The sequence below is a fragment of the Marmota flaviventris genome, chromosome 2 (assembly GCF_047511675.1).
Source record: "Marmota flaviventris isolate mMarFla1 chromosome 2, mMarFla1.hap1, whole genome shotgun sequence".
Lineage (NCBI taxonomy): Eukaryota > Metazoa > Chordata > Mammalia > Rodentia > Sciuridae > Marmota > Marmota flaviventris.
The window spans coordinates 61,573,594-61,597,259 of record NC_092499.1 but is presented as its reverse complement, the minus strand read 5'-3'; the positions used below and the strand labels follow the sequence as shown (position 1 = coordinate 61,597,259).

The following is a 23,666-nucleotide window of genomic DNA, read 5'->3' as shown; positions in this document are numbered from 1 at the left end:
TCTGTTGTCTGAAGTAAAATGCCAAAGAGAGAGCGCAAAGCAAAAGGAGAATAAGAAAGACTAACCTGTCAGGAAGAAAACTTGGGTTTGAGAAATGACCATAAATTACAGAGTGGGAAGGCCACTAATTATGTCTCTTGATGTCAACTCGGGGTCAGAGAAACCTGGTGTTAAATAGAGAGCCAGCCCATCTATGTCAAAAATAGTTGTTTTTGATAAGCTTTGTAGTCTTGGCTCACCTGGGAACAGAGATCAAAGGCACTGCATGAAGTATTTTTTCCTAGCAGCACAAATTAAATTCTGCTCTCTGTGGTCAGCACTGACCAGTTTCAGTCTTGACCAGCATCTAGTTGAAATGCCTGGAGTCCAGCTGAGCTTGCTGAAGTCTCTCTTTTCTAGTCCTTTGATGAGAGTGGACGTCGTACCACAACCCCATCGGCGATGACGAGTACCATTGGCTTTCGGGTCTTCTCCTGCCTGGATGATGGGATGGGCCATGCATCTGTAGAGAGAATACTAGACACCTGGCAGGAAGAGGGCATTGAGAACAGCCAGGAGATCCTAAAGGTGTGGCAGTTAAAATGGGAGGAAAAATAGCAAATCTTGGAAACTTTCAATTTTTTTTGAAACTCTTGATTCATTGTGATTTATCTTTAATGATTATTCTGTTCACAAGCTCTCAGATAAGAGGTAACTTTTCTACCCCCTGTTGCTAACTACTTCCCATAATTTTAACCCCAGAGTTTTTGACATGAGAAATATGCTTAACTGATCTCTAGCTGGTAAAGATGAGAGCTCTATTATTTGTGTTTATTTATAGTATCAGTATTTTTTAAAGAGAAACAAATAAACATGTTATATTTTCTTTAGGAAAAAACTGTTCTGTTCTGGATTGAAGATTATTCTGAAGTAGTCTCTAAAGAAATATAATTGCCCAATATCTAAGCTGTATTCAGTTCTCCAAGTTTATGTAACCTTTACATTTTTTGCTTTCAGAAGGTAGATCTATGGTTTGTCTTGAAATTGTGCTATGTTCTGATTTCCAGGCCTTGGATTTCAGCCTTGATGGAAATGTCAACTTGACAGAATTGACACTAGCTCTTGAAAATGAACTTTTGGTCACCAAGAACAGCATTCACCAGGCAGCTCTGGCCAGCTTTAAGGCTGAGATCCGGCATTTGTTGTAAGTCAAGTTCTCCTGTTCCGTTCCCTTTCCCACCTGTCCAACAAGTCCGGTAAACAGTTTTACATTCTGTGTGCATAATGTGACTAGTCCTCCATATCTATTGCACAGATCTTCCTTAAACTGTAGGAAAATGAGGTGGAACTTAGTCTGGCATGTAGGCTTTTGAAGGGAACTATGGAAAAGCTTTATGTTTGGGGTGGGGTTTGGTTGTCTTGGTTTTGTTTTTGTATTAAGCAAGCCAGATAAGAGCTCTTCGGGGTCTACTTGTTGCTTAGAAATAGTTTTCTGTTAACTCAGTGTATTTCTGATTCTAGGGAACGAGTTGATCAAGTGGTCAGAGAAAAAGAGAAACTACGGTCAGACCTGGACAAGGCTGAGAAACTTAAGTCACTAATGGCTTCAGAAGTGGATGATCACCATGCGGCCATAGAGCGGCGGAATGAGTACAACCTTAGGTGCGAATGGTTGGGCAAGGGCCAGATCCTTTCCCACCTGCCAGGCATAGGGCCAGAACAGAGCAAGGGATGCTTTGCCTGCCTGCCTGCCTGCCTGTTGGGCCACATCTGGCTGCAGAGATTTAGATGTGGTCAAGCCTCAAGGAAAACAAGACACATTAGACATTTTCTCAAAAGTGCTTCCAATCTCATTAACTCTGTTTCCAATGTTGATAGATCCACGTAGGGAACTCCAGGGGATCTGATGGATGCTTGTCAATTTTTCCTCCTTACAGAAAACTAGATGAAGAGTACAAGGAACGTATAGCAGCCTTAAAAAATGAACTCCGAAGAGAGAGGGAGCAGATCCTGCAGCAGGTGGGCAAGCAGCGCTTGGAACTCGAACAGGAAATCGAAAAGGCAAAAACAGAGGAGAACTACATTCGGGACCGCCTTGCCCTCTCTTTAAAGGTAATCTCTTTAAAGGCTGGGATCCCTTCTGCATTTGCCACATGCAAAGCTTTAGCTCTGAGAGGGCTAGTCCACACAGGGCTCACTCTGATACATTTGCCCCACCATGTCATGATCCAGACATGGCAGGGACCCTGCTAGGACCTGGATTTCAGGGTTATGCAGGCTTCTGGTGTGCTGATAGTGTTGTATTGGGTCCTCAGGGATGTTGGGCACTTAACTGACACCCTCATTCCAGTATCTGGTCCTCCTAGCCTATCTGTATCTTCAGGTCCTACTTCCCCTTCTCTGCCCACCTACCTTGTTCTCTGCAGTAAACTTACCTCTTGCCACACAGAGGCCTCTGAGTTTCTGTTTAGCTTCCATATGTGCCTCTTCTCTCATTTGTCTTCCCTGCTTTCCTCTCTCTTGGTGGAGGAGTGGACATTCCTTCTCTTTATTGGACTCACACAGAAAATATGATGCAGGAGCTCTAGAGTCAGACGGCATGGCTCAAACATGGGTGTCAGCGTATACTTAGCTGAAATTACTCAAACTGTTTCCTAATGTACAGATGGGCACCATAATAACATTTACCCTTTGAAGTGGGGGTTATATCCGATGATATGTGTATGGTATCTGGAAAATAAGTACTTTGGAAATGCTACCGCTGCTGTTATGAAATGTTCCTGAAACTCCGTACATCAAAAACTGAGCCAATTATGACTCCTAATCATGCAGTTCTTTCAACTCCTGAATTTTCTCCCTAATCAATGTCATCACCATGCACTATAAGTTCCAGGAGTTAAAATTCTCAGTCATCATCACTCATCAGTTTCTAAGTTGTGTTGATGCTCTGAAATACCTCTCAGATTTATCTCCTTCCTCTGCATTTCCCTAGCCTCTGATTAGACTCTGAATTCATCATGATTTCTTAGCTGATTATATGGGCCCTAACAGTTCTTTCCCCATCTCTCCTACCTTCATATGGCCATCAGTTACCGTAAAGATCAGTTATAATCAAGCTGATAGTCTTTGTCAAAAGAAAAAAAAAAGTGCTCATATTTGAGGCCACTGAAAGAGTTCCCATCCTCATACCTTTCTAGCCTCAGCTCCTGCCAGCAACTCCCAGAACCATGCCCCTACCCCACTGCACTCAGAGACAGAACACTTTTATGCTCCTTCACTGTTTTCCCTGATACTGTGGGCTGTACCTTTTCATTCCCATTACCTTTACTCTTGTGTCTTCATAGTGCAATTAACTCTTGCATCATAGTTGTATCCACATCTGCTTCTCTTCCTGAGCTCCTGATTGTTCCCTGTAGTCAGTATCTGTCTGATTGGGCATCTTTCAGAGTACCGGAACAGTGCCTGATACGTAAAGATTGTTCCTTATTATTTTAGCATCATAAGTTTAGGTACACTTTGAAAGGCTAGAGTATAGAACTGGCATTTTTAGGGGAAGGTAGTATTTTTTTTTAAATGCTTCAAGTACATTTTTTTCTTTACTCCATATTGCTATGTGAGGGTGTGAACAAGAATATGTTAAAAATATACTGGCTCCATATTCTTTTGGCAAAATGTGCTTTGGAAATAACATTCTTCCAATCAGTCTTTACCATTGGAGAAGAAAATATGTCAAATAGCATGTCTGGTGGTTTTTTTTTTTCAATGTGAGTAGAAATCTTTCTAAAAAGTACTTTATGTACAGATCCTTTTAAATTAATTAAAACTTTTTGTGAGTTTTGGTTGATGTTATCTTATTATAACTTAAAAAAATGTATAAATATGAACCACTTAAATGTATAGCTTTTACATCCTTAAACCAAAATTAATTTATAAATCAAACTATAATACCAGTAAATGAAAATTGATTTTAGAGTTACCCTACTTTTTATAGCTTTTCTGAGTTCTCTTTTGTTGGTGGCTGGACAAATTACTTTGTAACAAGTTTTCCTTCATTGGACAATACATTGAGAATATTTCATTTAATTTACTAAGTTTCACTACAAGTGAAACCCACTTATTTAATTCATATGCATTAATAAGTATAATACACATCCTCAAAAAATACTCTAGTGCAGTGCTGTTCAGTAGAAATAGAATACAAGCCAGATATGTAATTTCAAATTTACAATGGCCACATTAAAAGGTAAAATTCATTTCAAATCATTTCATTTAGTCCAATATCTCGAAGGCATTGTTTTAAATTGCAATCAGTATACAAAAAAATTACTGACCTATTTTATATATTTGTGCTCTGCAAAATCTAGTGTATATATTACACTTACGACTCATCTTTGTACATATTTCAAGCACTCAGTATTTACATGTGACTGTTATTGGCTAACATATTGGACACCGTGTTCTATGAGATTTCTTTTAAAAAGGGCAGACGTTTGGGCTGTGATTTAGATATCAACTTCTTTGTGTTTATTTTCATTTCCATTCAAGATGGGCAAATTTTCTTAATTGAGAACACTGACTTATGCTTCATATAAAATGATACAACAGTTTGCTTATTTCTTAATCTGTGCCATATTTAATTTCCCTAAATTTCTTCAGGAAAACAGTCGCCTGGAAAATGAGCTTCTGGAAAATGCAGAGAAGTTGGCAGAGTATGAGAATCTGACAAACAAACTTCAGCGAAATTTGGACAATGTGTTAGCTGAAAAGGTAAATCAGTCTAAATCTGATTTCCTGATGGGCTGCCCAATGTGTCTGTCTTTATTCAAAGGAGCAGAAGCAATGCCAAGAACATTTTTATTAGGGAATTATTTGGGTACCTAAAGGAAGTTGTAACTTTGCAGGGATATAATTTAGTGAGTGGTTATGAAGGAAAACATTGCCTGCCACCAAGAAGTCATCCCTGCCTGAGTTGAACACATTGTTCTCGTATGTTCTCCCTGTCTTCTGGTTGATGATGTTTCTGCTTAAATACTGCATTCCTCTCATGCTCAAGAGCCTGGGTGACACAGAAACTGGTATGTGATAGGTATGTGATAGGTCAAAGAAGGGCATTTGGGGAAAATGACAGTTTTGCCCTTTCACCTTCTAGTTTGGTGACCTAGATCCCAGCAGTGCTGAATTCTTTCTGCAAGAAGAAAGGCTGACTCAGATGAGAAATGAGTATGAGCAGCAGTGCAGGGTGAGTGGCTGGAGAGAACACGTGAGTGCAGGAGGGGGGCATGCATGCAAATCCCAGCTCACCGCTTCTTGGCTATATGACCATGAATAGGTCACTTCAACCTGTGGGTGCCTCACCTTCTCCTCTAGAGGGCTGTGAAAACAAGAGTACCTACCTACTCATCAGGTGGTTGTGAAGATTCAACGAGCCAATGTGCAGAGCACTTACATGGAAGTTGGCTATTAATATTGTTAGTCAGTGTTCAGCCAGAGGAATGAGAAGTTGTGCTCCATTTGTATACAATGAGTCAAATGCATTATACTGTCATGTAAAACTAATTAGAACAAATTAAAAAAAAAATATATATATATATATATATATATATATATATATATATATATATATATGGTTAGTCAATATCCTGCATCAGGGAATCTGCAAACTGCATTTAGGTCTGCTTTATCTAGATCAAAAGTTACTAGTGCTTAGAGGAAAATATAATTTTAAGCCGAGTGGAGGAATATGATATTGCCATGTTGATGTGCTTTTTCCAAAGTTAGCCTTTCCTGATTGATCATTGCAGCCTAATGTGGCGTAATTTAGTTTTGTCCTGTTTTTTTTCTTTTTTTTTTTTTAATTTTTGAATAAGTTCCTTTTTTACAAAACAAATGAAGCAGAAACCATTCAAGTGTTTCTATAATAAACCATTCCCAATACCTACCAGGAGAGATAAAAACACTCTTTTAGAGGAATCTCTTTTTATTTTCCTAAATTAACTTCCATAAGCTTAGGAATTTGGGATTTTTTCCCCCCTTAAACCAGAAATACTAGTCTATTTTAACAAGGTTAACTGAGTTCTACCTGCTTTAGATAAAAATTACACTTGAGCGGAGGTGGGGAAAGCAGATCCCTCCTGATGAGCTTGTTTCTGGGCTGCCTTCTCAGGAGGTGCACGTGCACTTTTGAGAAAAGAAACATTTCTTCTGCTTTTATAATTAAGTTACAGCTCTTGGTCCTAATCAAATGGACTGTTTGCTTTCAATGTCTTTAAATGTAATGAATTCATCAATAAAATTCATCCCAGTCCATTCACTTTTTAAAACAACTTTACATACCATATATTTCACCCATCTAAAATGTACAAATCAATGTCTTTTATTATATCCACACAATTGGGCAACCATCACCACAGTCAATTTTAGAATATTTTCCTCGCCCCAAGAAGAAATCCCTGATCTACCTAGCCACAGTCACTCCCATGATCACTAGCCCTAGACCATTACTTTTCTACTTTCTGTAGATTTGCCTAATCTTTGCTTTTCACAAAAAATGAAATCAGATAATGTGTGTACCTTTGTGATTGGCTCCCTTTACTTAGCATGATGTTTCCGTGGTTCATTCATGTTGTTAAGTGTTTCAGTACTTTATTCCTTTTAATGTTGGAATAACATTCTATCATATGGATATATTGTGTTTTGTTTATCTATCATTGGTTAATGAACATTTGAGTTTTGGGGGGCTTTATGAATAATGCTACTATGAAAATCTGTGTGCCCATTTTTATGAAGACATAGATTTTCATTTCTCTTGGGCATATACATAAGAGTGGAACTGCTGAGTCATATGGTAACTCTGTGTTTAACCTTTTGAGAAACTGGCAAATCTCTTCCATCTTGCATTCCCACCAGTATGAGAGTTCCAGTTTCTCTGTATCTTGGTTAACAGTTATTATTCTGCATCTTTTTTATTTTGGCTATCCTTGTGGGCATGAAGTGACATCCCCTCATTGTTTTTATTTGCATTTCTCTAATAGTTTAATGATTTTGTGGATCTTTTTACATACTTACTGATTGTTTATTTTCTTGGGGGAAGTATCTTAAGAAATTTCTTAAGATATCTTAAAGGATCCTATGTCCTTTGCCCATTTCTTATATTTATATTCTTATATTGAGTTCCTTATATTTATTATTGAGTTGTAATAGTCTTTATATATTCTAGTTACAAGTACCTTATCAGATATGAAATTAACAAAACTGTTCTCCCATTCTGTGGGTTGTCTACTTTTTTGATGGTGCTTGTTGAAGCACAAAAGTGTCTATTTTGATGATGTCCTATTCATCTGTTTTTTGTTGTTGTTGTTGTTGTTGCTTGTATTTTGGTGTCACTTCTAAGACCTGTGTGGGTTTTTAAACCCCAGGTATTACAAGACCAAGTGGATGAACTCCAGTCCGAGCTAGAAGAGTATCGTGCACAAGGCAAAGCATTCAGGCTTCCCTTGAAGAACTCGCTGTCAGAAGAACTTGATGTTAATAGTGGCGGCATTGAGCCTGACCAGGGTAAACACATTCAGACATTATCTTTTCAGAGTCTTTGCATTTAATCTTTGCAAGAACTGTGACTGAATGTGAAATTGCAAAACTGGCAATCTGAAGGGAAAAAAGCCTTTGTCAATTCTCATTTTGAGCTATTTCACTTGCGGTCAGGTTTTCACTTATCGTTGAAGTCTGTATGAGAATATGTCCATCTGATTTTTATATGTATCAACAAAGGAATGAAAAAAATCAAAACACTAAAGTATTTGCTTTGTTTAAAACAAACAAACTGACTGCAAATCTAAGAACCCATGCCTTTGGAGTGTTAGAATTCAGACACAGAGCCATTGCTGAATCCTTTCTCTGAGAGTGCCTGGCTGGTATGAAGATGGTTTTGGAGGGTGAGCCAACCGCAAACCACAGAATCTGTAACTGGTTTTCTTATGCTGGCTATGCTAAATGCCTCTGTTGCTTCTGCAGAACAACAAATAAGATAAATAAGGGTTGGTCGCCTGTGCCTTTGAGGAAAATTTCCAGGGGCAAGGTTGGAAGTCAGAGTTGTTTGGGAACCATCCGACCTTCACTCCTGGCTCTTTCCCCCATCTTGATAGCCTGCCTTTTTGCTCAGATGCATTGAGTTCAGATTTCAGAAACGGCTCAAAATCAGTTCTTTTGTTATAAATAGCTTTCCTCTCTGCTACTTGGGTGAAAGTACTTTTCTCACAAAATGGTTCATTCCTTCCCTCACCTACTTAGTGTAGAATCAGCAGGGGGTAGAGGAGGGGAGTGGAAGAGGTCTTCAGCCCTTTTCTCTGAATTTTGGCCTATATACTCTAGTCAAGGGTGGTTATATGATACATTTCAGCAGCTTTTCCATCCAGCTGTTGGGTTGTGCTCTTCACAGGTGGCCATCTTTGGGTGGTTTATATCCATGTGTTGATTCTCAGCTGGGGATATGCCATATGATTGGAAGCCCAGGTTAAGACTGTCAATCCTAGCTGTGAGGTCTCAACCCAAGAGGGGTCCCTTTCTCCCATCTGCCTATATATTCCCACATGAAAAACTATCTTGGGCTTCCCTGCCTTAAGGGATTGCTACCTAATAGTAGACTTTGTTTTGTAGACACACAGTGTTTTGGCACTAGCTCAGCCTTCGACTTAGTCTTTACCTTCTCGATGTTCTCATCAGTCATCATGGGCAGTTTCAGAGGTACAGTCACACGGTGGAGTTGTGAATCCCCACCCTCACCATCCCCCCCCCCCAAAAAAAAAACCCCTGCCTATATCCAGGTTCCAAATTATGTCCTATTTTTCAGCCAATAATTTTAGCGGGGGATCAACAGGAAATTCAGTGACACCAAGTATTCCTTTTTATTGAGTGATGAGCTGAACATCCTGACTCAAGAAGTCTACTCCTCAAAGCCTGGCAGCAAGTATGCTGGCCACTCACCCCCCAGCCACATTGCCCTTGTGCCAGTTTGTCATTCAGTAGTTGTTGGATGGATAGAAAGCTGGTTGGCCAAACTTCTCCTGCTATTTCCTCACCACATACCATTTTTATTAGGAGGAGGTCATGTTTAAGCAGTAATTTCCACACCTATGTCTACCTACTGTTTAAAAACGTATATTCTACTAAGGTTGGTACATTGCCAATACATGAAAGAATCTGTTCATCTTAGTGTCTTATTTGCCCTAATGTTTGAAAAGAGAAGAGACTTCTCTTGGCTTCTCTTATTTTCCAGTAGCTCACATCTGGGGAAATTTAGGCTGAAAGTTATGCCTTAGGTAAATTGGGGGTCCCTCCTCAGATGCCAGATTGTGTCACTGAAAGAACCTGCCACAGGATCAGAGGGTCCCCTCTGTTTTTAGGACTGGGTTCTGAAGAATGTAATCCACTCAATATGAGCATCGAGGCTGAGCTGGTCATTGAACAGATGAAAGAACAACATCACAGGGACTTGTGTCACGTAAGACTGGAGCTTGAAGACAAGGTAAGTTTCTCTTACCAACCCAGATCCCTAATTTCTTTGATCTCTGACAACCATTTTCATGTGGGGCTTTCCCAAGTCTTTCTCACACAACAGGACTTTCTGTGCATTTCTCCCTATGTCTGGTGGCTACCAGAAGCCTACTTCCTCAGGCTGAGGGCAAGCCCTTTTCCTCCTGAGAGAGTTTATCTAAAATATAATATACTCATTCCTGCAAGCATGGAACATGAAGCTCAGAGGCTATTGTGTTATTTCAACTTGTTAAAAAAAAACTTCAACATCTTAATAAAACAACAAAAAAACCCTTTGATGTAGCATTATGTACTAAATTAAGTATAGGTTATGATCCTTGGCCTCCCAACAGGTCACCTTGGGACTTCCATTTACATTCCCAGTCTTCTCTGTTACCATGCAAGTTCTTATCCCCTAGCCAAACTAGGTGATTTGTGGTTCTCCATTAAACTCTGTCCCCTTTAGCTCACACTATTACAAACTGTGCTGTTATTACTGCTTTTTGCCTCTTGAAAGTCTACTTACCCTCCAGAGTTTGCATCAAATATTGCCTCTTAGAGGAAGTCATTCCAGAATTTTCTAAGCAAATTTGATTTTTCTCTTTTTCTAACTCCCCATGCTACATTGTAGTTCTTTTTTCTAGGATTTTTATATTTGATGTTCTGACTTGTAAACTTGTTTTATCCATGTCCAGACTAGTTTCTCTTCAATGGCAGGAACTATGTCTTAGTCGATTTTATGTTGCCTTGAGGCTTGCAGGGTACCTTGTAGTACCAATAAATATTTGAATTAGTTAAATATTAAATAAATTATTAATTAATAATTAATTAAATATTAAATTTGAATTAATTAAATATTAATATTAAAAATATTAATTAAATATTTTAAGACCTTAAGTTTCAGTTGGAAAGGACTCATGGGAAGACAAAGAGTATCTATGTGTGAGGGTCTTCCCAGTTCTTAATAGAGTTGCTCAGAAACTAGTATAATTTAACCAAGTTTTTTTTTTTAAAAAAAAAAACAAATTATGCCAGACTTAGATATCTTATTTAAGGTGTTTGAAATAAGTTATTTTCAAAGTGTGAAAATTCAGAAATGATTACAGAACAAAACACTTGCTGCCCCCATCACATTCCTTTCCATGGCCTTGAGCTGAACAATCTTGTGGTGGTTTCCTGTCTTGCTTGTAGGTGCGCCATTATGAAAAGCAGTTGGAAGAGACCAGGCTCACCTGTGAAAAGGAGCAGGAGACCATGAAGCAGAAGTACGAGCATGGCATGCACACCTTGGAAAAACAAATAAATGACCTTCAAAGTGAAATTGCAGAACTCCAGGGGCAGGTCATGGCACTGAAGGAGGCGCACCGGGAGACCTGCTGCCAGCATGAGGAGGAGAAGAGGCAACTGCAGGTGACGTGGGATGAGGAGAAGGCTCGCCTGAGGGAGGAGCTCAGGCTGGAGCACGAGCTGGAGCACGAGCTGGAGCTCAAGGCCCGACTGCAGCAGGCGGAGGAAGGCTTTAGCCAAGAGAGGGAAGGACTCATCCAGAGTAGCACCTGGACGGAGGAGAAGGTGAGGGGCTTGACTCAGGACCTAGAGCAGTCTCACCAGGAGCAGCTGACAAGCCTGGTGGAGAAGCACACTCTTGAGAAAGAGGAGTTGAGGAGAGAGCTCTTGGAGAAGCATCAAAGAGAACTTCAAGAGGGAAGGTAAGGATGTGAGGGGAGCCAAGCAACCCAGGCGCATCCCCTCAGGGCGTCAGAAGCTCCAGTCAGTGAAGGAGGCCTGGAAAAAACAGAGGGCAGAGTAGCCCAGGGGTTGTATAGATTCTTCTTAAAATTTTCAACTGATTTGCCCTTGTAAGCTTAACTTGGAGAGTATTGGAACTATTTGTTTTTTTTTAAAACAGGAAAGTGGTTCTGGTATTAAAATCTATCTTCTAAGGCTCCAGATGAAGATAAGATGATCCAAAATGTGGTCTCTTCCTACTTTGGTTCGGTTGCTTTCTAAGAAAGGCTGTTTATAACCTTACATTTCTTCCCAGAGTTACGAAATGACAATTTGTGCTCACCTTCCTTCTGTGAAATCCCAGTTCATTTGAGGGCTTTGGTGCTTCACTCCCTGACATACTGCTATTTTATTAAATAAGAAACAAACCCAAAATGAATTTGTTAATATGTATGATTTAAGTGACTAATATCCTGCAATGCATGTTTAATTAAAATGAAGCAGTGTTATATATTTCCCAAGTTAGGGGTTAGGTCAATACATATTTCATCATTTCATATGAAATACCAGTTTAAGACTTTGGTTTAAAAATCTGTGAGTACATCCAGGTCTATGCCAAAGAATTTGGTTTCATAAATATTCTCCTAACTTCAGAGAGAGCTGTCTTCCAAATTAATTGTAGTTGCCACTCTTAACTTTTAGAAATGTGATTCCTCCCAGTACACATGAAACATGGAGGAATAAGTTAAGAACATTTTTAGAAAGAATTTTAACTGTTTGCTTGGCAGCCTCCTCTATGCATGGAAAAATGTATTTTGTTTGTTTCTGGAGTTGGTGGCAATTTCAGTAATACTGTATGTTGACCACATTTAGGGAAAAAATGGAAACAGAGTATAATAGAAGAACTTCTCATATAGAAGCCCAGTTTCAGGCTGACTGTCAGAAAGTCACTGAGAGATGTGAAAATGCTCTGCAAAGCCTAGAGGGGCGCTACAGCAAAGAGCTGAGGGACCTTCTAGAACAGCAACTGGAGGAGAAATCTCAGTGGCAGTTTGAGAAGGATGAGCTCACCCAAGAGTATGCAGAAGCCCAGGAGCAGCTTAAGAAGACTCTTCAGAGGGAGAAAGCAACTTCTTTGGTCCTGTCCCAGGAGAGAGAGATGCTGGAGAAGACATACAAAGAACATTTAAACAGCATGGTCCTAGAGAGAGAGCAACTGCTCCAGGACCTGGAAGACCTACGGAATGTATCTGAAAGTCAGCAAAATCTACTGTCTGATCAGATACTTGAGCTGAAGAGCAGTCACGAAAAAGAACTGAGAGACCGAGAGCAGGTCCTCTGCCAGGCAGGGGCCTCAGAACAGCTGGCCAGCCAACAGCTTGAACAGTTACAAATGGAACGTGAACAGGAAAGGCAGGAGATGGTGGCCAAGCTTCTGGCCATGGAGACCATCCACAGAGTGACCTGTGAGAAAGCAGATCAAGAGAGGGCTGAGATGAGCACAGAAATCTCCAGACTGCAAAATAAAATTAAGGACATGCAGCAGGCAGCAAATCCTCTCTCCAGGCTTCAGGGTAGCTGTCAAACAACAGGAGAAGATGAGGAGGAAGGAAATGGGACCATGTCCCTGCTTCAGCAAGGGGAACAGCTGTTGGAAGAAAACGGAGATGTCCTTGTAAGCTTGCAGAGAGCTCATGAACGCGCAGTGAAGGAAAATGTGAAAATGGCTTCTGAGATTTCCAGATTGCAGCAGAGGCTGCAAAGACTAGAGCCAGGGTCGGTGATGTCATCTTGTTTAGAGGAGCCAACTACTGAGTTTTTTGGAAATTCTATGGAACAGACAGAATCATTTTCATCCCCAAACCAAATGAAGCAAGAAAAAGGTGAAACTGCACCATGCAGGCTAAGTGACTTGCAAGATGATGAGGTCCAGGACCTGGGGAGTACTGCGACAAGCTCTGTTCAGAGACAGGAGGTCAAAATTGAGGAGTCTGAAGCTTCTATAGAGAGTTTTTCTGAGCTAGAAAACAGTGTAGAGACCAGGACCGAATCCTGGGACCTGAAGAATCAGATTAGTCAGCTTCGGGAGCAACTAATGATCTTACGCGCAGATTGTGACCGAGCTTCTGAAAAGAAACAGGACCTGCTTTTTGATGTTTCTGTGCTAAAAAAGAAACTAAAAATGCTTGAGAGAATCCCTGAGGCTTCTCCCAAGTATAAGCTGCTATATGAAGATGCAAGCAGAGAAAATGACTGCCTCCAGGAAGAGCTGAGAGTGATGGAGACACGCTACGAGGAGGCTCTGGAGAACAACAAAGAGCTCACTGTGGAGGTTTTCAGGTTGCAGGATGAGCTAAAGAAAGTGGAAGAAGTGACTGAAACATTCCTTAGCCTGGAGAAGAGTTATGATGAGGTCAAAACAGAAAACGAGGAGCTAAACGTTCTGGTTTTGAAGCTTCAAGGGAAGATTAAAAAACTGCAGGAAAGAGCAGCCTTGCAGTGTGGCTCCTTCTCCTTGTGGGAAGACTGTTCAGACAACTTGAAGGTCGAGTGTGATGAGAAGGTACTTGAACTCAATCAGATGCTGGAAGAGTGTGTGCCTGAGGTTTTGAGGGCATGCCATATTTTAGAAGAATGCAACCAAGAAAACCAGGGCCTTGAGCAGGGCAGAACGCGAATCTCCAAAAAAATAAAAGCACATGAAATCCCTCAGGTGTATGGAACAGTTCAGACATATCAAGAAAATTCCAGAGGTGGGACTCAAGTTATACTGGAGGAAAGCCCTGTTCTCCTAGGCCTTCAAGATAAACATGTTCAGCGTCAGGCCACAATAGCAGAGTTAGAACTGGAGAAACAGAAGCTACAGGAGCTGACTAGAAAGTTAAGGGAGAGAGTCACTACCTTAGTTAAGCAGAAAGATGTACCTTCTCAGGGAGAGAAGGAGGAAGAGCTGAAGGCAATGATGCATGACTTGCAAATCACATGCAGTGAGATGCAGCAGAAAGTTGAACTTCTGAGGTAACGTATGTACATTCTAGACTTCACGGAATCCCACAGAGCACCTGATCGAATCTAACTTGCACTGCTTTCCGTACATAGAGAAACTAACCTGTTAGTCTTCAAGAAAAGAGCAGTACCCTAGACTTCCTTCTGCTTCTGTGTCATATTAACAAATAACCTTGCCTTGGAGGCATTCTCTTCCTTGTAGCAAATAAATGTGTTCATATGGAGTGTGAAAGTTCAAAATGGCGAGTGTTTGCTGTTTAACCACATGCATCACCACTGTACAACTTTACCTCTTTTCTAGCACTTACTTTATTTGGATGGATAGCTATTATTTTGCTCAATGTCAATTACTTTCCTAATTTTGATGAAACACGTTATATAAGCATGAATGGCTTTTGTGTATTATTAACTCTCTTGGTAGATTAAAAATTCTTATACTAATATAGGAAAGATGTTTTGTAGCTTATAGTTTTTCACTTAGATAACTTGAAGTTCATGTTGATATTCAAAAAACAATAGAAATTTATCTTAGAGCATATACTTACCAAGGAGCTCCTAGTTTCTAATAAATATGCTTAAAGAGTAGCAACAAAGATAGAACTAATGTAAACTATTGCCCACTTGATTTTATGAAATATGAATCTTCTAGCAAAATTGGTATCTAAAAACATCTTGTAAAATATTACATCATGTTTAAAATATCTTAATGGTATAAAACAAAACAATCCTGAGATAGTTTCTCCTTCCTCAGGCCATTTTTAGTTCAAAACATCAGCATATAATGAGATGAATAGAATCTCAAAGTAAACAGTATACGTATTTCAGTGTGGCCCTTTGATTAATGTAGTAAAATTTCTTTCTGTAGATCCCTGTGGGCATAAAACTAAAACTCTTACAGCTTAGTAATTTGGTTTATGTCTATTCAGAGCAGGGAGGCCTTGAGACTGAGATAAATAAAGCCATTTGTTCAAAGCAATATGCCTGCCATTGAGAAAATCAACCACCAGATTGATATTGAATCTCAATGCCCATCTCCATGCTCAAGTTTTTTTTTAGCCACACTCCCCTGATGTCTTTTAGTGAAATTCTTACTTCCCAAAAGAAGTAAATCGTTATGTCAAAACTTGATTTCCAAGGACCAAGAGACCACTAATTTAGACTTTTCTTTTTAACTGGCATGCAATACTTACTTTATTGGAAGTTACTAAAAAATATTTTCCAAAGATGCCAGATGACTGCCTTATAACTTTTTAAAAAAATCTCTGTACTTCAGATATGAATCTGAAAAGCTTCAAGAGGAGAATTCTATTTTGAGAAATGAAATTACTACTTTAAATGAAGAAGATAGCATTTCTAGCCTGAAATTAGGAAAATTAAGTGGATCTCAGGAAGAACTGTGGTAAGACAGAGTATATTTGAATTTTCTTAAGACATTTTGTAAGGACTAAAAAACTATTTAACTTCAACTTTTAAAGCCTAGCCCCCAAATTAAATTTTCATTTTTCCTTTAGGCAAAAAATAGAAACTGTAAAACAGGAAAAAGCTGAAGTTCAGAAGGTGGTTGAAAATTTAAAAAAACAGGTAAGGAAACAGTATTTCCCAATGTTTCTTGATTCTGAAATTTCCTTTTTTTATTTGAAATTTACAAATTTATAGTAATTAAATATATTCCTAGAATAGTACATTGCTAATGATAGTAAAGTTGTAAATTCTGAGTTTAAAAATGGAAACTCACCTCTCATTGACTCTAAACTGGGTTTCTGTTTAGAAAATAATGTAGATATTGTTTCTAGATCCTGTGTGCTTAATGCAAGCTTTATAACCAGCAGGAGTTGGGATACCTCTAAAGTACACCTAGAATACTAGCTCTAGCCCTTGTGCAGCTTCAGTCAATGTTAGTTCCTTTCTTTTTCCTCATCATGATTAAAAGCAGAAAGATAAGGACAGAATTTCACAGATATGGAATGCCAGCTAATCAGCATATCATTTCACAGAATCATAATTTATTCAGATAGCTTGTGCCATTCAATGTTCATTTTATATAATCTTGTAACATGTAGTTGAGCACGTGAAGAACATTTAAGATTATGTCTGAAATAGTCAAAAGACGAGAACATTCTGGGAAAAGAGTATTATCAGCACTTGAAATGTACAGGGTTTTAACATCCAAAATGTATTTTGTACTCTTACAAAAATGGTAAAGCAGGGCTGGGAATATAGCTCAGTTGGTAGAGTGCTGGCCTTGCATGCACAAGACTCTGGGTTCAATCCCAAGCACCACAAAAAAAAAAAAAAAAAAAAGAAAAAAAAGGTAGAAAAATGGTAAAGCCCAGTTGAAAAATAGGTAATCAGTTTGAATGCTCTAATTATACAAAAATAATACAACACATAAAAGATGGGTATCCTCAAAATAACGAGGGAAGTATAAATTAGTTTCTTTTTTTCTCAATTGAACTAGCAAAAATTAAAAGTTGATATCATCTAGGATTCAAAAGGTTGTGAGGAAACGAGAAATACATTGCCAATAGGATTGTAAATTGGTAGCACTCTGAAGAACAGATTTGGGAGACATCTATCAAAACAACAATGTTTATGTATACCTTCTAACCCAACAACGCTGCTTCTAAAAGATATTATCCTAAATGTAAAATGATACCAGATATAGATGGGTTGTTTCCTCATAATTAAAGGAAATAATTATAACAAACCTATATGTCTATCAGTGCAGAATGGCTAAATACATTATGGAAAATCTTGCTACTTGGGATATCCTATAACCATAAGAAGAAACACATAATTTCCAAACACTCATGGAAAGCATAAGCATCTGTAAGATATTATAAGTGGAAAAAGCAGGCTATCCAAACATGAAATGATCTAATTTTTTGCTTAAAAAAGAGAAAAGAATCTCTATGTGTATGTGGGTTTTATATATTCATAGAAATGTGTATTCATAGAAAATGATCTAGTGGTTTACATATCCTGTTGCAAACAATAGATCATCCTAAAGGATGGGATTAAGCTGTGTCTCATACACTTCTGAATGACCGAATTTGTAATAATGGGTACATATTTTTTCTGTTATTATTTATACTTACTTTTAAACTTTATATAGAAAGGAAAAAAGAATTAGTTTCTAAGTCTGTTTTTTAGCAGAAGCAGGGTAACAAGTTTTAAAAATGTATTTCAATTTTAATTAGATTTCAGATTTAAAAATCAAAAACCAACAGTTGGATTTGGAAAATGCAGAGCTTAGCCAAAAGAACTCTCAAAACCAGGAAGAATTGCAAGAACTTAATCAACGTCTGGCAGCAATGCTATGCCAGAAGGAAAAAGAGCCAGGAAATAGTAAATTCAAGGAATGGGAACAAGAAAAGTCTGATCTGAAAGAAGAACTAGAACACTGTAAAGTGCAGGTATGATCTGCAGCCACCCTACAACTTCTCTCTCTCTCTCTCTCTCTCTCTCTCTCTCTCTCTCTCTCTCTCTCTCTCTTTTTCCTTTTTTTAAGGAAATCTCAAGAACTAGAAGAAATGCTTGTATTAAATTTTTTATGCATAAATATAATAATTAAAACAGTGTGGTACTGGAACATTAATCCCTATCCCAGACAGATAAATGGACTAGAAAGTCTTGAATTTGATACAAATACTAATGGATACCTAGTATGGTCAGTCTTCTAATATATGGTTTCTACATCCATAGATTCAACCTCTGACCAAAACTGTTTTTTAAAATTGCATCTGAACTGAACAGAGTTCTTTTTCTTCTTCTTATTCCCTAAACAATACATTATAACAACTATTTACATAGCATTTATACTTTACTAGGTATTATAAGTAATTTAGAGATGAGTTAAAATACACAGGAGAATGTGAATAGGTATACGTAAATACTATGCCATTTTACATAAGGGACTTGGTTATCTGGGGGCTTGGGTATTTGTGGAGAGTACTGGAGCCAGTCTCCCACACATGCCAAGAAATAACAGTAGGTGACAAAGGTGGCTTCTCAAACTGCTGGAGTAAAGATGGATCATCTTCTTCTTCTTCTTCTTCTTCTTCTTCTTCTTCTTCTTCTTCTTCTTCTTCTTTATTTTAATAAGTGATGTTTGACCAACTGCATAGACATTTGGAAATAGATAAAATTAGATCCATGTTTCATAACATATATAAGGATACATTCTAATTGTATTAGAAGTCTAAATATAAAAAAAAAAAACAGTACAAGTACTAAAAGAAAACATGATGGGTGAATTTGCCTTTAACTATCATTTTAAAAAAGGCCAACTATGACTCTAAAACAGGGCAATACAAGAAAAAAAATTTTGCATGGCAAAAAAAAATTATATAAAGTCAAAAGACAACTGACGAAGTAGGAGAAAATATTTACAACATAACTACAGAGAGAAGAGCTCATACCTCTACGGGTAAAGAACTCTTAAAAATTAAGGATATAAAATCTGATAGCAAAATTGGAAAGAGATATGAACAAACAATTCACAAAAGAGATAAAAATGGTCTTCAAATCTATGAAAAAGTGTTCAAAATCAGTCATAATTAGTTAAGTGCAAATTAAACAACACTAATGTGAAATTTATCACCTAAAAGACCAGCAGTAATTTTTAAATATGACAACATATTCTGTTGGCAAAAGCTGTGGAAAAACAAACATTTTCATACATTGCTGGTGAGAATGCAAAATTATATCATCAGTGCACAGGTAAATTTGGCAATAAATAACAAACTTTTGCCTAGCAATCTCACTTCTAGGAATATAACCTAAAGGTATACTTGCAACAATATCAAAGGTCATATACACAGGGTTAGTCATTGCTGCATTGTTTGTAATTGCAAAATAGTGCCAACAACCTAGATGCTCCTACACAGTGGAGTGGTGGAGGAAATGTGGTGGGTACATCCATACCACATTAGTACTGTTCGAGAAAAAAATAAGAAAGCTCTCTATGTGAAATAATTTCCAGAACACAATGTTACGTGAAAAAAATATTCAAGAGTATCTCTATGTGCCTCCACATATGTGAGAAAGGAGACATTAGAAAATACCCATGTACCTACTCATTTTCATGAAGCTGCTCATCCCCAGCACTGTTTTACATCTTCCAGTACTCTCACAAGAAAAGCATAAGTGAATCCATTCAAGATGTGGGGATGGGGAGGGTACCAAAATGGAACATAAACGCTACAGGAGCCCAACAGCATGCAGGATGTAGCCACACTGGGGAAGAAAAGAATTCAGTGAGGGGCTGGGGCTGTAGCTCAGAGTTAGAGCACTTGCCCCTCATGAATGAGGTACTGGGTTCAATCCTCACTACCACATAAAAATAAATAAATAAAGATATTGTGTCCATTTATAACTAGAAACATATTTTAGGAAAAAAAGAATTAAGTCATCTACAAAATAGATATATAATAGAATAAAGTAAACACAGACTATAATAAATACCTGAGTCCATATTAACATAAAAATTGATTAAATAGGGAGAATTTACAGAATTCATTTCAGAATGATAATTAAAAAATGTAGAAAGACAAAAACAGAAAATCATCCCTAGGCAAAACACCCAAGTAATAATTATTGTAGCCAAAATCCACTAATCAGACATTAATAAAGCAGAAAATTGGAAAACAGAAATTTCATAATCTCAAAAGCTTTTCTTTTTTCTTTTTTTTTTTAAACTTGAAAGATTTTTTTTTCTTTTATTTACCCATTTTTTTAAGAAAGAGAGAGAGAGAATTTTTTTAATATTTATTTTTTAGTTATCGGCGGACACAACATCTTTGTTTGTATGTGGTGCTGAGGATCGAACCCGGGCCGCACGCGAGCACGCTACTGCTTGAGCCACATCCCCAGCCCTCAAAAGCTTTTCTGACAAGAAAAAGTAACCCCATAGTGGAGAAATGTACAAAAACTGCCTTAGGAATCCTATTCATGTTATTTAAGAGGAAAGCCTTTTAAGATGGCTTTAGTGAGTTCCTTTAAAAACAAGGACAAAGTTCATAAAGCAGCCTGTGGTTGAATTGGTGTCGTTGTTTCCTTCATACTTACTGCCCTCTGTGAACCTGGTCTGTCTCCCCAGCCTGAGTGAATGTATCTATTATCTGAGTTTTTATTTTTCTCTTAGTCCTCTACTTTAGTGTCTTCTTTGGAAGCAGAACTTTCTGAAGTTAAAATACAGACTCATATTGTGGAACAGGAGAACCTCCTTCTCAAAGATGAACTGGAGAAAATGAAACAAGTAAGGCTGCATACCACTAGAGGGGCTGAGGGAGCAGACTGTGCCCCCCTAGTCTGGTGTTTCTAGCACCAAACATCCTTTGCACTCAGTCCCCTCAACTAGCTTATTGCTTGGTAAAGCTGAGGACTTAAAGGACAAGTCCATTCGCAAGAGCTCTTATTGGTAATTATCCATATTTCCTTCTAGTTAAGGTTGTAGACTCCAAAATTCTATTACTGTAAATGAAGCCCAACCATTTCAACCCAAGGAATTGGTTGTTCTACTTTCTCCTGGCCAGGGAGAAAAAAAGTAGCATTAGTTTGTTTAAAAAGAAGGTGACTTCTGCTCTTAACTTTCCTTACTCTGTTTACTCTGATTTGTGAGGATACAGGTGAAGGTGGTGCCTCTGAGCGTCCTTCCTTGTAATTATTTCGTCAGGCGCCAGACCCCTGAGTAAGGGAAGGTCAGCCCATTGTCATTGCCTACAGCTCAGACCTAGAAAGCATGTGCCATTGTATGTGATATCATGGATCATAGCTTGCAAGCACTTCTATGCCTTCTACCTATTGCACTGAAAAGAAACACAAATAGCATCCGCAGAAATCACATGTCAGTCTGTAGACATCCAAAATGATAATAAGCTTTCTGGGAATTTGCAAGGTCCTGGGTGAAGGAGAAGGCTCTTCATTAGACCAATATATCCTTCTGGCCTATTCTTCCAAAGTATGTTAGATTTGTTGCCAATTGAAGACAAGATTCAACCAGTAAAATCTATTTGTCATAACTATTTCTAAAGCGAAATGTAAAACAACTTCAAGCAGGACATAGAAAGATGGCCCTGTCGGAATGATACTAAAGAACTGAAAAATGTGAAAGTCAAGTGCAAGGGTGGAAAATTAAACATTTATAAAATGTGGGGAAGGGTTAAGAGGTGTAAGAAACAAGTGGCCTCTTTAAATCCATGATTATCAACAGGATTAGATGGGGGGCTTGTTCCCTGACCCTGGCACATTTAGCAATGTCTAGGATCTTCTGGTTTTCACAAATGGGGATACAGTATCTAGTGAGTAAAGCTGGAGATGCTGTAAAACAACCTACAGTGTACAGGACAGTTTCCCTCCCCCCAACCTCCCACCCTTGCCGCCAAAAGAATTAATTCAGCCCAAAGTGTCAATAATACCAACATTGATGCTGCAAAGAAACAGCCTGGTTTGTAACATGGAGAGGAAGAAGGCCCAGCATTCACGTTAGCAACACTCTACTGGGAAGTCAACTTAGGCATCCTCCAAAGGAAAGGGCACATGAAACAAGCTAGAAAACACAGATTGTTATATTCTTAAACAACCCTTGTGTTGATACCTTGTATTTGGTTCATGCTGATGCTATATTCTTGACCTACGTTTTTTGAAAAAAGATTTTTTTCTAGTTGAAAAAGCATGAGGACAATATAATGTGTCACTGTGCACAAGTTAGATGGATGGCAGAATGGCAGTACAGTTATTTTACCCTGAAGGTGAAATTGAAAGCTGGGATCATTATTTAACAATGTCTGTCTGAGTCCATCTGAGCAGACATTGCAGCACTGAACTGGGGAGTGAAAGAGAAGCCAGCAGGGAACAGTTTGTTAAAGTTAATTATAGTCTGCAAGAGTTTATATGTCCTCTGAAATATCTACAGATAGGGAAATCTCAGCAGTCATGAAAATGCCCTGTTTATAAATACCTCTTTCTGAACACAGCCAGGAGATGATGGTGGGGCTCATTTGTTTATCTCTTACAGCTGCACAGATGTCCTGATCTCTCTGACTTCCAGCAAAAAATTTCTAGTGTTCTAAGCTACAATGAACAACTGCTGAAAGAAAAAGAAGCTCTGAGTGAAGAATTAAATAGCTACGTGGATAAGGTAGTAAAAACAATAAGATTTTACCACATCATGGAATGTGTTCCCTAAAGAGCATTTCTCTGGGGGTACTCAACCACGGGCCTCCCATGTTCCAGAGTTTCCTGGAACAGCATTTCAGCTGGTCTTACATTACCTTAGATCTCATGAAGCCAAGATTGTGACTTTGTCTCATTTTAGTATATCGGGATACTGCTTAAATATATAATATCTACATACAATAATGCTACTGTTCTATATGCTATAACTGATACATTGTTTTTAATAATCTGAAATCTATTTCATAGACAATTTTTTCTATTAGTTTCCTTAGCAGATCTAAAACCTCTGCTTTCTTTCTCCCTACCTGCCTTATTCTGTGTTTTCCTGTTACAGTACACTCCTGAGATTTCTAATTGCCTTCCAGCCCAACATTTCCTACCATCAAAATATGAGGCATGGGACTAGGGCTGTAGCTCAGCGGCAGAGCGCTTGCCTAGCACTGGGTTCGATCCTCAGCACCACATAAAAATAAACAAATAACATAAAGGCATTCTGTCCATCTACAACTACCAAAAAAAAAGAGGCAGTGAGGGGAAAAAAAAAAAAAATGGGAAAACCCAAAAATGAAAAGACTCAAAATTAGAAGTAGAACAGAGTCAGGAAAACTTCTACTTTATTTTTCCTTTCCCTGATCTCCCATGTAGATGGTACTTGTTCTTGACAGTGTAAGCAAAGGCTGATAAATTGAGGCTAGGTATGTTTGCAAAAATGCCTTCTTAACCTGCTTCTCTTCCTGAAACAGGTGGCAAAATCAAGACGTTTAGAGCACAGAATTGCTACAATGAAGCAAGAACAAAAGTCTTGGGAGCACCAGAGTGAGAGCTTGAAGTCACAGCTGGTAGCTTCACAGGAAAAGGTATGTGGACAATTCCTGTTTCATCACCACATGAATATTTTCCTATGTCTTCCAGTAGAAATCCCAGTGGAAAGAATACTCCAGGTGGGCTCAGAATGATCACATAGTATCCAATTTTACATATACGTTATATAGTATGTCCATATAATGCAAACAACATTTCCTTCAAAGTTCTTTAATTATGAGATTACTTATTATGAAACCTTGAGAATAGTATATTGAAATCAGTGTTTGTTCCCAATTTAGAAATAGGATTTCTGAAGCAGGTCCATGCCCTATTAAAGATCTCTATCAACATTCCTTTTACAAAATTTGAAGTTTTAATGGAAATATATATATGAGATATCAGTGCAAAATAGGATTCTACAAGCATATATTATTATTTTCAAT

General features: G+C 38.2%; 1 protein-coding gene across 10 annotated transcripts in view; it reads left to right on the top strand.

Moving 5' to 3' along the window:
* Nin (ninein) overlaps nucleotides 1–23,666 on the top strand; it is a 100,323-nt gene that overhangs the window by 54,321 nt on the left and 22,336 nt on the right. For 5 of the 10 annotated variants that reach the window (XM_071607888.1, XM_071607889.1, XM_071607892.1 and 2 more), the window contains 17 exons: nucleotides 400–567; nucleotides 1,047–1,183; nucleotides 1,501–1,641; nucleotides 1,917–2,091; nucleotides 4,636–4,746; nucleotides 5,129–5,218; nucleotides 7,395–7,533; nucleotides 8,632–8,718; nucleotides 9,378–9,499; nucleotides 10,699–11,216; nucleotides 12,109–14,253; nucleotides 15,515–15,640; nucleotides 15,753–15,822; nucleotides 17,442–17,657; nucleotides 20,387–20,500; nucleotides 22,259–22,381; nucleotides 23,163–23,276. In XM_071607888.1, coding sequence (XP_071463989.1) covers nucleotides 400–567; nucleotides 1,047–1,183; nucleotides 1,501–1,641; nucleotides 1,917–2,091; nucleotides 4,636–4,746; nucleotides 5,129–5,218; nucleotides 7,395–7,533; nucleotides 8,632–8,718; nucleotides 9,378–9,499; nucleotides 10,699–11,216; nucleotides 12,109–14,253; nucleotides 15,515–15,640; nucleotides 15,753–15,822; nucleotides 17,442–17,657; nucleotides 20,387–20,500; nucleotides 22,259–22,381; nucleotides 23,163–23,276 — 4,596 coding nt within the window. The remainder of the gene's footprint in view (nucleotides 1–399; nucleotides 568–1,046; nucleotides 1,184–1,500; nucleotides 1,642–1,916; nucleotides 2,092–4,635; nucleotides 4,747–5,128; nucleotides 5,219–7,394; nucleotides 7,534–8,631; nucleotides 8,719–9,377; nucleotides 9,500–10,698; nucleotides 11,217–12,108; nucleotides 14,254–15,514; nucleotides 15,641–15,752; nucleotides 15,823–17,441; nucleotides 17,658–20,386; nucleotides 20,501–22,258; nucleotides 22,382–23,162; nucleotides 23,277–23,666) is intronic. The other 5 variants (XM_027929644.2, XM_027929646.2, XM_071607894.1 and 2 more) reach the window with 4 other exon arrangements.